Source organism: Galeopterus variegatus, unplaced genomic scaffold, assembly GCF_000696425.1.
Source record: "Galeopterus variegatus unplaced genomic scaffold, G_variegatus-3.0.2 Scaffold197, whole genome shotgun sequence".
NCBI classification, from domain to species: domain Eukaryota; kingdom Metazoa; phylum Chordata; class Mammalia; order Dermoptera; family Cynocephalidae; genus Galeopterus; species Galeopterus variegatus.
This window is the reverse complement of record NW_007726308.1, coordinates 511,402-526,609: the sequence shown is the minus strand read 5'-3', so window position 1 is coordinate 526,609 and position 15,208 is coordinate 511,402. Positions and strand designations below refer to the sequence as shown.

Here is a 15,208-nt window from a genome sequence, read left to right as displayed (position 1 = left end):
CGGAGGCTGCGGGAGAAGTTGGGAGGGAGCAGAAGGTCTTCCGGTTGGTGGTCAAGTTACGGCCGTGGATGACGTGCTGCCTGTCGTGAAGCACCAGGAGGCCCATTTCCTTTGATGGACCACGTTGATCATCCCTTCTATCAGTGACCACAGCCTCCCCTGGTTACAATCATGTTGCCACCCTGAGATTGCCTCCAAGTCATGCACGGGTAGCCTGGGTGGTTCCTGCTCTCCTTGGCCACATGTAAGTGGACAGCCCCTCAATTTCACCCACATGTGAATAATCCAACCCATCACACTTAGATTCATCCTAATTCTATCCTCAAATTCCATATCTTCTTCAAAACAAGATACTTAGGGGAAAAAAGTGTCGTCTGACCACCCACCCTGAGAAAGGTGATGGGAAGTTAGCTGGGAAGTGGCATAACGTGGGGGTCCAGAACAGAGGCTCTGGATCAGGACATGTGGGCCCACATCCTGACTCTGTGACTTCAGTAGCTGTGAGGTTTTTGCCTCAGTGTCTTCATCTGTAAGTGGGGATGTTGCACCTACTGTAATCATTTAGTAGTGCCACTGTAGCAAATTACACAAACTTGGTGGCTAGAAATTTATTCTTCCCACAGGCCAGAAGTCCAAAATCAGTCTTACAGGGTCAAAATCCAGGTGTCAGCAGGGCTGCGCTCCCTCTGGTGGCTCTGGGGAGGGGGGGTCTGTTCCTTGCCTCTTCCAGCATCTGGTGTCTGCAGCATTCCTTGGCTGTGGCCACATTACTCCAATCTCTGGCCTCCATGGTTGTACAGGCTTCCCCTTCTGTGTGTCTCTAAAATCACTCTCTGCCTACCTCTTATAAGGACATTTGTGATCACATTTAGGCCCCCAACCCCCAACCCCAAGTAATCCAAAATAATCTCCCCATCTCAAAATCCTTAACTTAATCAGATCTTCAAAGGCTTTGCCATATCAAGTAACATTCACAGGTTCCAGGATTAGGACATGGATATCTTCTCCACTGTGAAGATTAGGGTGCTAATTTGCTCCAAGCTCTTCACTTGGAGATGTGCAATCCTGTTGGTTAAATCGGGTTTTAAATATCCTTAGAACCAGAGCTGGTCATACAAGGCAGAGATGACCAACTTTAAGCACCTTTACCAGACTGATGAGCTACTGGTGTTCATGTCTCCTCAGGGGCATATATTTCAAAAATTGGTGGGGTTGGGCAGGAAAGCACCAACAAGCACCTTTCTGGCTTAGGTGTGGAAGTGGCACATTACCCAGGCCACCCAGTTGAAAGAAATCTGACCCATGCTCAGTTTGAGTCTCCTGACAAATAAGACTCATTTCTTACTATATGCATTGTAATACTGTTTGAACTTCTTACAAAGAGCACCTATTACTTTTACAACAACCTAAAAAAATAGGTACTTTTAAATTCTTTGATAGTTTCCTGTTGTCCAGAGTCCAAACCCCTTTCAAAAGTAGGTTCTTTATAATCTGGTCTAATTTGTTTCTCCAAATTCATTTACTTTGAGTTTCCCCAAAGAAACTACATTCCATCTACAACTGTCAACCTTCTAATCCCTAAATATTCATTCAATCAGCAAGTATCTGTTGAGTGTTGTGTATGTGCTAAGCAATGTTCTGGGTGCTGGGATCATGGAAGTGAATGAACAAATATCCTTGCCCCCGTGGAATGTACATCCTAATGCATGTCTCTGTTCTGTGTGTCAACTCATATTGTTCTCTGTTCCTGACCTGTCTGTCTTCTCATTCTCTGACAACATCCTACCCTTTCCTACCGTCTTAGTTCAAATGCTGCATCCTCCATGAGGTCCCCAGGGTCACCCTCAATCAGAAGTAATGACTTTTTCCTCCAAGTGTCAATGGGTCCTGCTTGTACCTTTACAACAGTGTGCAGATGGTTCATCCAACGTGTAAAAGAAACAAGACTGGACTTGGACTCAGGAGAGGGGCTATGAATTCTGCTTTGCTTCTGTGAGAGCTGGGCAGCCCTTTCGTACGTTGTCATGAGGAATAAAGGAGGCATATGTGCAAATGCTTAGCACACAGTAGGTTGAGCTGGTGTTCAGCACTACTTCCTGATAAGGAGGCATAACTGAAATGATGTTTTTGGATTTGTGTTAAGCATGATCCAGCACCTACAATAGGAACATATGTGCAAATGCTTAGCACACAGTAGGTTGAGCTGGTGTTCAGCACTACTTCCTGATAAGCAGGCATAACTGAAATGATGTTTTTGGATTTGTGTTAAGCATGATCCAGCACCTACAATAGGAATCTTTGCCCCACACTCAGTAAAACATTCTTGAATCTAACTTGAATGCACTCTGATGTTGTTTGGGATTTTTTCTTTCAGGTATTCTGTTTACAAGGACCCAGCAGGCTGGCTGAATATTAACCCCATCAATGGGACTGTTGACACCACAGCTGTGCTGGACCGTGAGTCCCCCTTCGTCCACAATAGCGTGTACACTGCCCTCTTCCTGGCAATTGACAGTGGTGAGTAATCTGAAAAATACCATCAAGGGTATACTTTTCAGTTACAAATATATTTAGTGTTTTTGCATTTCTTCTGATGCACCTAGAGGTATTCTTGGGAAGAAAGCAAGGGTGTGGGAGCTGGGAAGCAAATGTTTGAACACACATGTGCAGAGTCGGTAACATCCCTAAGACCTAGAATTCTCAGGTTTTCATAGAAAGGTGAGCAGTGTCTGGTTAGTGGTCAGAGAGTGAGCTCACGGGGTTCCACCTCTGGCAGGTGCCGAGGTTAGGAAGCCATGCTCATGTCTTTCATCTTAGTGCCATGCTCTCATTTGCAGAGAAGGTTCTTTGACTTAATCAAGTTGAAAGAAAGTCCCAAAGGACATCACTGACTCCAACAATTGGACTTTTCCCACTGCTTTTATCCTATTATGATACACTCCCATGAAAAGACATCAGGCACACTCAGCCAGTAGGTTGATAACCACAGAACAATTGCAGTTCATTCAAAAGCAACGTCCACGTGCCAGACCCTGTTTTAGATGCTGGGGAGACAGCAGTGAACACAACAAAACAAAACCTGTCCTGTTGGAGCTGACACGTTAGAGAAGAGTTTAATGTGCCTCAATGATTCTCTGCTCTTTTGAGATCAGACAGCAGGGGACAGGGCAGAAGTAGGGAGTCTCTTAAGAGACTGTGTGGCAGTCTAGCCAAGGTGGTGGCTTGGACCGATGACAGGGTAGAGGATGAGGAGGGATCAGATTCTGGAGATCTTCTGCATATTTCAAATGCAGAGCTGACAGGATTTGCCATTAACTGAGATGAGGGGATCAGAGTTGGTTTTTGGACATTTAAGTTGAGATGTCTGTTGCATCAATCACACAAGAAGTCTCCCTCTTATTCCCAAAGGCCAGCTGTTCATAGCCAAAGACTCCATTTTAAGTCCTTATCTACCAAGATGAATATTTACAGGCCTTTTTATAGGTGCCTGTCAGTAAACTCAATAGCAAGGGTGAACTAATAATTCTCAGACCCAGCCTCCATATGCTGGGTCCTCACACACAAACTGAATAGGAGAACACATGTCCAAGAAGTAGGCAATCCATGTGGCATACAACAGGCAGAGAGGGCTTCACAATGAAGTCAACCCTTGCGTCTAGCCTTAAGACAGGTGGGATTTGGGTAAGTGGCAAGGTCAGGAGGCAAAGTACCTAAATGTGTAGAGCAGGAGAATTAAAACCAGAAGTGAGAATGGCTCGGAAGTTGGAGAAGAAAAGAAGAGTCGCACTTGCTGTGAGCGGATATGTAGAAATCTACTTGGATGTATACAGAAAAGTCATATCTCCAAAGCATCTCAAAAGCCAGATGACTCATTTGATAGAACAGGCAACCAAGAGACACTATAAGTTCTTGAAGAGGATGCTGACGTGATGAAACAGCATGTAGATGTGCATCAGCCGAGACTGGGACCCGACACTGTGCTCAGTCCTAGAGATGCAGAAATGCATAACATGTGGCCCTGGTGTTCGGTGGGCTCAGAAGTTATTTGGGGAGTTAGTCAAATAAAGGGAAGACTGCGACAGAGTGCCATCACTGTTCCAACGGAGCTAGGTCCAGAGGAGTCCCCCATCCAGTTTGGAGGGTGGTTGTGGGGAGCTTCCTGGGAGAGGTACACCTACACCAAGTGATGAAGGAGACATTGATAAAAGGTAGGACTTTCTAGCAGAAGTCTGAAAGAATATGGGTAGAGGGAATATATATATTGAGAAGTTGGTCAGCATTACTGGAGACTAGCCCGGTGGGCTCCATGCATGCAAAGGTACATGTGGAGAAGCGAGCAGGTGCTGGACTGTTCTAGGGCTGGATCTAGGCCTTATGCTGGTGCCCAGTGCCTGTCACAGTGGCACCCACATACCCATGGAATAGGTTGTGCACAGAGCATGAAATCCCCTAGATGCTATGCCAAGGAGTTGGGCTTGATTGTGTTATTCATTTGCCTCCAGAATTAACTTTGTGCTCTAGAGAGGTAACTCCTATAGCAGTGTAGAAAACAGAACCAATGATGAAGAGATGTAAGACAGGGAGGCATTAGGCAGCTGTGACAAAACTTGCAGTAAGAGAAGTGAGGACCTAAACTGAGGCAATGAAGTTGGTTTGGGTGGAGTCAGTCTGCAGTTGGGAAATGTGTTGAAAACCATAGCAAGTATCTTAGTTAAATAGGTAAGAGTCTGCCTGGGAGCAAGAGAAATGGACCAGAAAGGATGAATCTAGGTAACATCTGAAAGAAGGAAACAAAGCTTTGTAAAGAATACATACTGAACACAAAGTAGAGAAAGGTTATATCAAGGTTTCTAGCTCAGGAATCAGTAATGATTGTTCCATCGATAGAAACAGGGAGCTAGTTTCAGAGGATTGTTTCCTTTCCTGTATTTTGGGCCGGGGGTGTTGAGATGATGTCCCATGAGAAGCTGGCAATATAGGACCCAAATAGAGGAGAGGCACTTTTGCTTCAGGAGCCACCCATGCAAAAGAGATGGGTGCCATCAGAACAGAAAAGGTTTCCAGAAGGAATATGTCTAGATAGACTGCTAAGGGCATAAACAGGGGATGACAATAAGCCAGGAATTTTTTAAGTACTATATAAATGAAAAGTGTCCATTATAGACTAGCTAAAGTAATGATTTCAAGATTCTGTACTCCATACAATTATCAGTACTTGTAGAGAAATTTCTTAGCTAAGAATGCCATGCACGAAGGTTGATATAATAGGGATGGGGGCATAAACAGGGGATGACAATAAGCCAGGAATTTTTTAAGTACTATATAAATGAAAAGTGTCCATTATAGACTAGCTAAAGTAATGATTTCAAGATTCTGTACTCCATACAATTATCAGTACTTGTAGAGAAATTTCTTAGCTAAGAATGCCATGCACGAAGGTTGATATATAGCATAGTATAGTTGTCATTGCCTTATGAAATATTTAATTCAATTATTAATCAGAAAAACTGAAAACACAATACACTTTAATGTTGGCCAGAAATAAGGGTCTTCTTTCCAAGTATTCAGTGATCAATTAAGTGACACTTTTTATATGTACATCTTATCCACAGATATCACGGAGAACCAAATCACAATTTGCAGATTAGGAAACAGACACAGAATTTAGTTGACTTTCTCAAGGTCATGTTATTAGGAAATCATTTTTTTACCTTTGGTTTCTTGCATCCTTAATATGCTTTAAAATTTCTACCTGGAAGCAGCAATCTGGTTTCAAGTTCTACCATGCCACTGACTAGCTATATGATATTGGGAAAATAACGTACAACATAGTCATGACCTAATGATGCCTTACAACTGAGTATTTCTGTTGAGGAAACCCAGTCTCATCTATGTTTTCTCAGCATCCCGCATGCACACACATGAACTGTCTGGCTATGTAACTGTGACAGCTGCTTACAGACTCAGTTTCTACTTCTATAAAATGAGGAAGATAATTCCTACTTATGACGTTGAAATGGAAAAATGAAGTGCTGTGCTCTCTCTACTCTTCATCAAAAGCCATATTAAATGTTCACTAAACGTTAATCCTTCCCCATGGGGGGTTCTAGAAAGGAAAGAGTGGAGCCCAGAAGAATTCTCCCATGACCCAAGAAAAATATAGCTTGAAATCTACCTCTTGTCTAACACTGTTAATACTAATATCAGAAAAGGAAATTCGAAATCTGGTGTCACAGATGTTTCCAGAAGACTGAAATGTCCCTAAAGATGTAATGGCAAATAGAAAACAGGTTGGCATTAATATACAGAACCATCGTTAGGGATGACAATCTTGAACAAGGCCCAAAAGACTTAGAGCAAAAAGAACATGAATAAAAAAGACTTCATAAATCAGAGTAACTTTTGTGTAAAGGCCCCTTTGTGTCATTCACTGAAAACTTATCTCCCAGTATTATGTTTAACCAGGAAAAACCAAAACTTATTAGATCAAAGTTAATAGAACTAATTGATGTCTCAACTTTATCCAAAGTGAGCATTTGTTTCTATTAATTTTATAGAAATTCAATTTATTTGATGGAATGAAAGAATAAGGATTTTTGTCATATAACACTAGGAAAGCTGAAGTAAAATAAATTGACTTTATCCAAACAAGAAATCACTCAGAAATTTATGCCAAAACATATCAATAAAACATATGGCTGCAGGAACTTCCAGGTAGGATGTAGTAAACAAATATCCCCGCTGTAAAACTAGAAAAACCCAGATAAGTTACAAAAATCAGATGATACGGAAATCTTAATTGCAAATGCATCAAAGAGAAGCAGTGAAGCCTAGATAATCTAAAATGCCAACGAAGGAAGAACCAGTCCAAAAAGCACATAAGACAGCCAGCCATTTTTTCCCTCTCTGGGGACATTTTCTGATTCCAGATGAGAGTCAGGCTTGGATCAAGCAGGGGGCCTAGGATGGAGGGGGAAAAAATCAAAAACACTTGTAAGAGTCAGGTAGACCTGGTGTGACAAACTGGAAACTTGAAGGGCTTTAAACACCTAGTAGCTTTCCCCCCATGGACAATTGCCTTTTAATGGACAGAAGGAAATCTCCGGGGGGTCTCACAGGAAACAGAGATTTCAGAGGAAGCAAGCTCTCCTCAGATATCCAGCCATTCTCTCATTTAAGATATTTGCCAGATTTTGAAGGCACAAGGAGCTGGAAGGTGGCATGTGGGATGGCTAGAAAGCTGAGGTGGTAATGGCTGATGGGCAGAGCTGGATCTCCTGGAGCCTTTCAGAGCTGAGATATTCCAGGCTTTCAATCAAAATCCCGGGAGGCCCATGCCTAGCAACCAGTAAACCATTCTTGCTAAACCTGCAGCCCAGGCTCGCCCATCTCAATCCCTGACTGAACTATGAGAAAAGCCCTCATCCTATCTGGCTGACACAAGAGAGGGGAAGATTCATAGCAGAATATATTATCTGGAGCCTCTCTCATTCTTTAATACATAATGTCCAATTTACAATTTTTAAAAAATTACCAGACCTGTAAAGAAGCAAGAACATGTAACTGATCAAGAGAAAAATTAGACCTACGGAGGAGGCAGATATTTGAATTAGCAAACAGGGACTTTAAAATAACTACGATATTATGTTCAAGGAAATAGTAAAGCAGAGAGAATTACACCAAACATATGGAATCTAGAAGAAAGAAACAAATGGATATTGCAGAACTGAAATATATATCATCTGATACTAAGAACTCAATAGGTAGATTTAACAGCAAAACACAGGATTTGGAACCTGGAATATGAATCTATAGAAAACACTCAAAGTGAAACACACACAGAATAAAGAATGGGGGAAAATCAGATAAAAGACTAGTGGCGCATGCATGAATTGGAGTCCTATGGATAGGAGAGTGATGGAAAGCAGAAAAAATATTTGAAGATATAATGTCCAGAAATTTTCCAAAACTGATCAAAGACATTCTAACTCAAGAAGTTCGACCAACCCCAAGCAGGATAAATTTGAAGAAAAACATCAAAGTCAAACTGATGAAAACCAAAACCAAAGAGAAAATATTAAAAGCAGCCTGAGAATAGGAGACATTTACCTGTAAAGAAGCAACAGCCTGACTTACGACTGAATTCTAAACAGAAATGAGGAATCCGGAAGACGATGGAATAACAGTTCTTTGATCAGTTTAAAGATACCCGCCAACCTAGAATTCTACAGGCCTCAAATTTTTCCTTCAAAATGAGGGTGAATAAAAGACTTTCCTAGCAAATGAAAAATGAGGAATTGTGTTGCAAGCAGGTTCACACCTTTTACTAAAGAGAATATTCTAGACAGAGGGAAAATGATCCCAGAAAGATCTGGAAATGCAGGAAGCATGAATAAAAATAGAAGGGTAAGCCAATGATTGTCATGCATGACATGAGGAGCTAAAAATACAGAATAAAATGTATGAGGACAGTAACACAAAATGTGGGAGGCAATAAATGTAGTTAAAACAGGCTCTGCACACACTTTATATCAGACTGTAATAAGTCAGGTATCTGTATTGTAACCCTATTGCTAAAAGGATAGAAAAAGAACGTAAAACTAACAAATTAACAGAAGGAAAAATGTTTGATTAATCCAAAAGAAGATAAGTAGGAGGGGGAAAAATATTAAAAAGGCCAAATGCAAAAGCAAAGCAATACAATAAATATAAACCTAATTATACCATGTGTTAGTCCATATCTGTTGCTTTTAACAAAATACCTGGAACTGGTTAATTTATAAGAAAATGAAATTTATTGCTTACAGTTTCTGAGACTAGGAAGTCCAAAGTCCATCTGGTGGTGGCGACAGTGACCCAGGGGTCTCATATTGCAAGGTGCTGGAAGCAGAGAGAGCAGAGAGAGCAAGAGACAGACAGACTCTCCTCTTCTTTTAAAGCCCTCGGAACCGCATCCCTGACCACCATTTTTAATCCATTCACTACTGCACGGTCCTACAATCCAATCACCTCTTCAAGGCCCCACCTTGCAATTACCATAATAGGATTTCCCACCCTCTTAACAGTCACAGTGGGAGCCAAGTTTCTAATACATAAAACTTGTGGGGACACAATTCAAGCTTCAATGAGTTTTAGGGGGACATAATTCAATCCACTAGAGTGGTATTTACCGAGATCCTATTTCTCAAAAGTCTAGGTCCAGAAACACCATTGGGTCAGCTTTCTAAACACTAAACCAAATCAGGGTACTAAACCATTCTAACCAGGTCCAGAAAACACTGTCACACGAATCAGAAATGTACCACAGCACTGATGTTGCTTCATTAGTATATTCCTTCCCCATAGAAAAGTCAACATAGAGAATTAAATTTTAAACAGTTTGCATTTTTTGGTGAATCTGGAATTTGAACTATAGCAGTTAGTCAAATGAATTATCCTAATGACTGGTGCCATTGAACTGTTCATTCATTCATTAAATAAATATGGGGAACCTGTTACATGCTGGACTCCAGGCTTGGGACTGGGTGACTATAGCTGTGAACAAGCAGACAGCAGAGCTGATATTCTATAGGGAGACAGATGTTTTCATAAGTAAATAAATAAACAAACAAAAAAATTGCAGAATATTACAAATGCTGTGAAAAACAGAAACAGGGTGATGTGAGACAACGAGCAAAAGGTAAGACCGGGGAGGAGAGGGAGTAGGGAATCTTTACACTGATAGCTGGGATGCCAAGGGACTGGAGTCCCTATGTCTTCACAGTTCTGCCCCAAACTGTTTCTGAGACCCATGATGAGTTCTTGTTTGCTAGGTCCCCTTTAGGTGAACCTGGGCTTCTTAGCTCTCACCATGCATCGGAATCACCAGAGACACTTAGAAATACAGATGCCTGGCCTATACCCTCAGAGATTAATTCAGCTGGTCAGGGGGTGAGGACCACTGATCTAACCCAGTCCTGCTCCGACAGTGGCTGTGGACCAGCAGCATTGGCACCACCTGGGATCTGGCTAGAAATGCATATTCTCAGGTCCCTTCCCCAAACCACTGAACCAGAAACTCTTGGTTTGAGGCTAGGCGTCTGTGTTTTTACACTGTCAAGGTGATACTAATGCTCACTCAAGTTTACAGAAGACTGATCTAAAATATGTTCTCTCCTGCTTACCACTAATACATGATACTTTCAGTACTGGAGTTGTAGTTCCAACTCCGTAATTAGATGTAAATGGATTATATACTCCAAGTAAGATTACCAGACTATTAAAAAACTCAAAAAACTATATGCAGTTTACAACAGACACACTTGCCTTCCTGGGGCAGATGCTGGGGCTGAGAAATCAGTTCCAAACCCAGTGCAACCTAGTGCCAGGGTGTGGGAATCACCGTGACGTTCGGGTGACCTGCTGTGTGGCTGGGCTACCTCCGTCACTTGTGCACAGGTGGCAGCACTGTCATGGACCTGGGACTGATGCGCAAGAGTTACCATGGGAACTGAGAGGGGTTTGAGGAGGCTCACCTGATCTCTCCAGGCCCCATGGAGCAGTTCGCTGCCTGGCTTGAGGAGGCTGTTGGGTGTCCTGGCACAGGGGACACCAACACCATGTCCGGCTACCTGCAGCAGAGATGGAAACCCTCTGCCACACGTTGCTGCTGAGGGGCGTTGGCAGGATGGCCTCGGCTTCCTCCCTAACTCCAGTGCCTGCAGCCAGGAGCTTTACCATCAGGTGCATGTGGAGGCCCTGCCAAGGAGCTGCTGGGAGGGGACCAAGTGCTCCTTCCATGTCCACCCCAGGAGCAGCCAGACCAGGGCTGTGGTCGGCCACCAGAGTTCTGTGGTCCCCGATCAGGAGTATCTGAGAAAGAAAAATGAGAAACTGGAGCAGCTCTTCTGGGAACAAGAAGTGCTGAGGCAAAATACCGGGGTGGCCACATCCTGTTCCCGCAGGTGGTGGAGTCCTGGCAAGGTGATTGTCTTTCAGCGGCGCCTACAGACAGGAGATTCCCCTTGAGGGCCCATGACCCACCGCGGGGAGGACTGGCTATAGGAGAGACTTGTGCCTTGACTCCGGAATCCAGGGACTCTGGCCCCCCTAGCGGAGCTGGGGCCAGGTGCTCAGAGATGGTGTGGGACTGGGAGTCGGGCCCTCCTTTCTAAACTCAGCCCTTGCCCCTCCCCACCCCTATCTGCAGCTCCTCAGAGCTCATCCTCTGAGTTCTCTGTACTCAAGTGGCTCTCAATTAGCTGGTCCAGTGGAGTATAACAGTGTCACAGAGAATCACAAATGGGAAGTAATCCCATAATTATTTTCTTGACCTTGCCTATGACTTTTTGGAATAGCTCTCTCTAGGGATAGCACCTGATGTGACTCCCCTTCTGGGGACACAGGGTGGACCCCCAGCAGCACTGTCTGTTACCATAAGTCTCATACTGGCCAGAGCTGATCAGTCTCAGCATAGGCACCTGAGCCAATCTAGCCAATCAGATCTCGTGAATAGTTTGACATTTGAAATGGAGAGACCTTGAGCCTTGAGTCATTGCAGCCAAGATATCAATGGCAGCCAAGAAGCAACAGCCTCTGAATGCTCTGCTGCAATTCCTTGGGCTGCCCTGGATCCTCCTTCCCATGTCTGGGCAGCACAGTTCCTCTTCCTCAAAACATCCCTCTTTCTCTGTAAATTTTTTTTTTTTTTTTTTTGGCTTAAACTAGCTGGAATCAATTTCTGTTACTTACAACCTAAAAAGAACCTTAACTCATTTACCGGTAGTACTTAGGTACTTACCCTACTGACGGCTGCCTTCCATTATATGAAGCACAGCAATGTGGAAGAGAGATTAATTTATTCTCTGTAGCTCCAAGGGGCCCACAGATAGAAGTTACAGGGAAGTAGGTTTCATCTCAGTACAACGAGAGATTTCAAACAGTTCAGAACTGCCTACGAGGGAGTGGGCTGTCTGCTAGGTAGTAAGTGTCCTGTCACTGGGAATATTCAACCCCAGTCAGGAATTTTGTAGAAGGCATTCATGTGCTGGCACCTACAGGCCAGGAAGATTTTAATCAAGCCTTACTATCCATGCTTGTTTATGGAAACTGTGTGCTTGTGTGTGTGTGTGTGCGCGCGTGTGCACATATATTTCATTTTTCAAATATAAAATTAAATTATTATAGAGATTATGCTTTTCACACTACTCATCCCTTTCTCCTACTCCTCACCTCTCCCTACTGATGATTCCTAGATCACTGGTTTTCACTCGTATTGGAATTACCTGGGGAGCTTTTAAGATCCCAGGGAATTCTGTGCAGGCAAGGTTGAGAGCTCCTGGTCTAGATCCTTCATACTCATGAGTGGTCTATGGGCTAGCAGCATCAGCATCACTCAGGAGTCCTTTAGACATGCAGACCCTCAGGCCCACCCCAGACCCACTGAATCTGATTTTGCATTTTCACAAGACTCGCAGGTGACTGGATGCACCAGCCTCTACCTCTAAACCATCGACCTCTCATCCTCACAGTCTGTGATCCTTCAATTACCCTCAGCTGAATCCCCTGCTGAACTGTATCTGCTTTCCTTGAGCATGAGCCTGCTGACCAGGGACAGTGTGCATGAGCAAGCATCTCACTGGCTACGGAGAGGAGCCAGGCTGGGTAAATGTGTGCTGTGACTAAGCCAGGTTCAGAGAACTATTATTTGCACTGGTTGGCATTGAATTTGCTACTCTGTAAACTGCTTCCTTCGACTGTACAGGTGTGTGCTTGTCTGTACTATTGACAGGGCTCCTCCAAAGGCAGCTCTCTCCTTGAGTGCAGGAAAGCACATTAACCCTGTGGCCACCTGCAGGAGAGGACACTGGGTGCTCTTACTTCCCTTCTCCTTCTTGTTGTGCCATGAGCTATAACTTTTATGAGTACACATGTGTGTGTGTGCATGCCTGGAAAAGCACCACCCCCTACAGTGTTATTGCGGACTGCATATTCCCCCAGCTTTAAGCCTGGTCTCAACTGTTCCTTTTCAATTCTCTGTCCATCAGTCACTGTGCCAAGTCTGTGGTAAAAGCCTATCAGTCATGTGTGATGCTATACAACAACAGACACACTTTTAATAGGACAAAGAAAGAATGAAAACAAAAAACTACAAAAATATACCTTGATAATACTATACCCCCCCCCAAAAAAATAAACAACATGAAATTATACTTTAAGGCAAGAAACATAACAAGAGAAAAAGGGGCCATTTCATAATGGTAAAGGAGTCAGTCTAAGGGGAAGATATCACAACCCACAATTCTAAATCTGTATTTACCCAACTGCACAGGTTCAAAATATACAGAGAAAACTAAAAAAAAGAAGTACACAAACCCACAATCATTGTGGAAGAGTTTCACACATCTCTCACATAAGCTGAGAAAAAAATAACAAGTAAAGATATAGAGGATTTGAACTACACAACCAACAAACTTGATCACCTGACATATAGAGAGCTCTAAACTCAACAACTGAATTTATTCTTTTCAAGTTCACAAGGAAAATTTTTAACAATGTTGTTCACATGCAGAGCTACATAGAAAAGTCTAACAATATTTTTTTAAACTGCAATCATTTAGGCTATGTCCTCCAACCACATGGAATTAAGCTAGAAATTAATAACAAAATATAACTAGAACATACCCAAACTTCCTGAACAGAAAACAATACACTTCTAAAGAATCCATAGTCAGGAAAAAATGTTAAAAGGAAAAGAATAATAAATACACAAAATATCAAAACTTGTGTGATTCACTACATCAGTACTCAGAGAAAAATTCTAGAAAAATAGGAAACAAACATACAAGATAAAATCAACAAATCCAAAAGTTGGTCCTTTAAAAAGATTGAATTAAATTGATAAACTCATATCAAGACTGATAGAGTTTTAAAAAGAAAATAAAAATATAAATTGCTGAAAGAAGGAAGGAAAGAAAGACCACAGGGGTGCATTGGACTTGCAGAGGCAGAGAACATACCTAGGGATACAAAGTGGAGTGAAGAAAGGGGGAAGGGCAGGGAGGCTGGGGATCAATTGGATGGGGGACACAGAGTATAATCACATATGTGGTAATGGGCATGCTGCCAGTATGGATGTGGCCCACATCTTGGGCATGAGTGGTGACAGTCAGCTTTGTACCCCATGAATATTCATAACTAATTAAAAAAAAGAACTTTAAAAAGGGAAAATGACTAAAGACATTAGAAAGATAAAAGGATATTATGAACAACTTTTATGCAATAAATTTGAGAATTTGGATGTAAAGAACAAGTTTCATAATAATCATAACATCAAAAAGTGACCTAAGGAGAAGTAGAAAATTTTGATTAGCCCAATATTTATGAAAAAAAAAAAATCTGCTGTTGAAAACATTTCCACAAAGAAAAGTACAAGCCCAGATGGCTTCACTATGTGTTTCCAAATACTTAAGAAAGAAAAACACCAATTTGGCACAAACTCTTCCAGAAATAGAAATAGAAGGAACATTTAGTGACTCTTTTTATGAGACCAGGTATCATTAAAAACCTGACAAAATGCAACAAGAATTAATATTACAGATGAATCTCATTCATAAGCATAAATGAAAAAATCCTTAAGATACTAATGAACCCAACAAAAATAATATGATCATTTCCATAGTTGCATTTGAAAAAATTCCACATTGATTCATGACTTAAAAAAAGCCCAAAATTTTTAGCAAACTAGGAAAGTTCTTTAATCTGGTAAAAACTTTACAGGAGGAGCTGCTGCTACAGCCAACATCTTACTTAATGGTGAAATACTGAAAACGGCTCCCTAAGATCAGTCCCAGCCAGGACAAAAAGGCAAGAAGAAGAAACACTAGGCTCAAGAATTTAAAAAATAAAATAAAATAAAATAAAACTATTCAAAAATGATAAGCCTACGTACCTAAAAGAATCCAAAAGAATTTTCAGAGAAACTATTAGTGAATTTAGTAAAGGTAATCAATTACAAAATCAGTACACAAAATCAATAGTTTTCTAGATCCTAGCAATGAACAACTGGAAAATGAAGTTTAAAAAGATACCATTCGTGTGAAAGCATCAAAAACATCAAATAGCAATGTATAAATTTAAAGAAAGATGTCCACGTTTTCTACACTGAAAACTGCAAATGACTGCTTAAGAGAATATTTTTAAAGCCTACATAAATAGGGAAACATACCAC

At 41.9% G+C, this 15,208-nt stretch overlaps 1 protein-coding gene across 1 annotated transcript in view; it reads left to right on the top strand.

Moving 5' to 3' along the window:
- CDH13 (cadherin 13) overlaps window positions 1-15,208 on the top strand; it is a gene marked incomplete at its 5' end in the record, with an annotated part of 275,847 nt that overhangs the window by 233,691 nt on the left and 26,948 nt on the right. Inside the window, one exon of the mRNA XM_008565414.1 lies at window positions 2,375-2,517. Within this exon, the coding sequence (XP_008563636.1) occupies window positions 2,375-2,517 (143 nt within the window). The remainder of the gene's footprint in view (window positions 1-2,374; window positions 2,518-15,208) is intronic.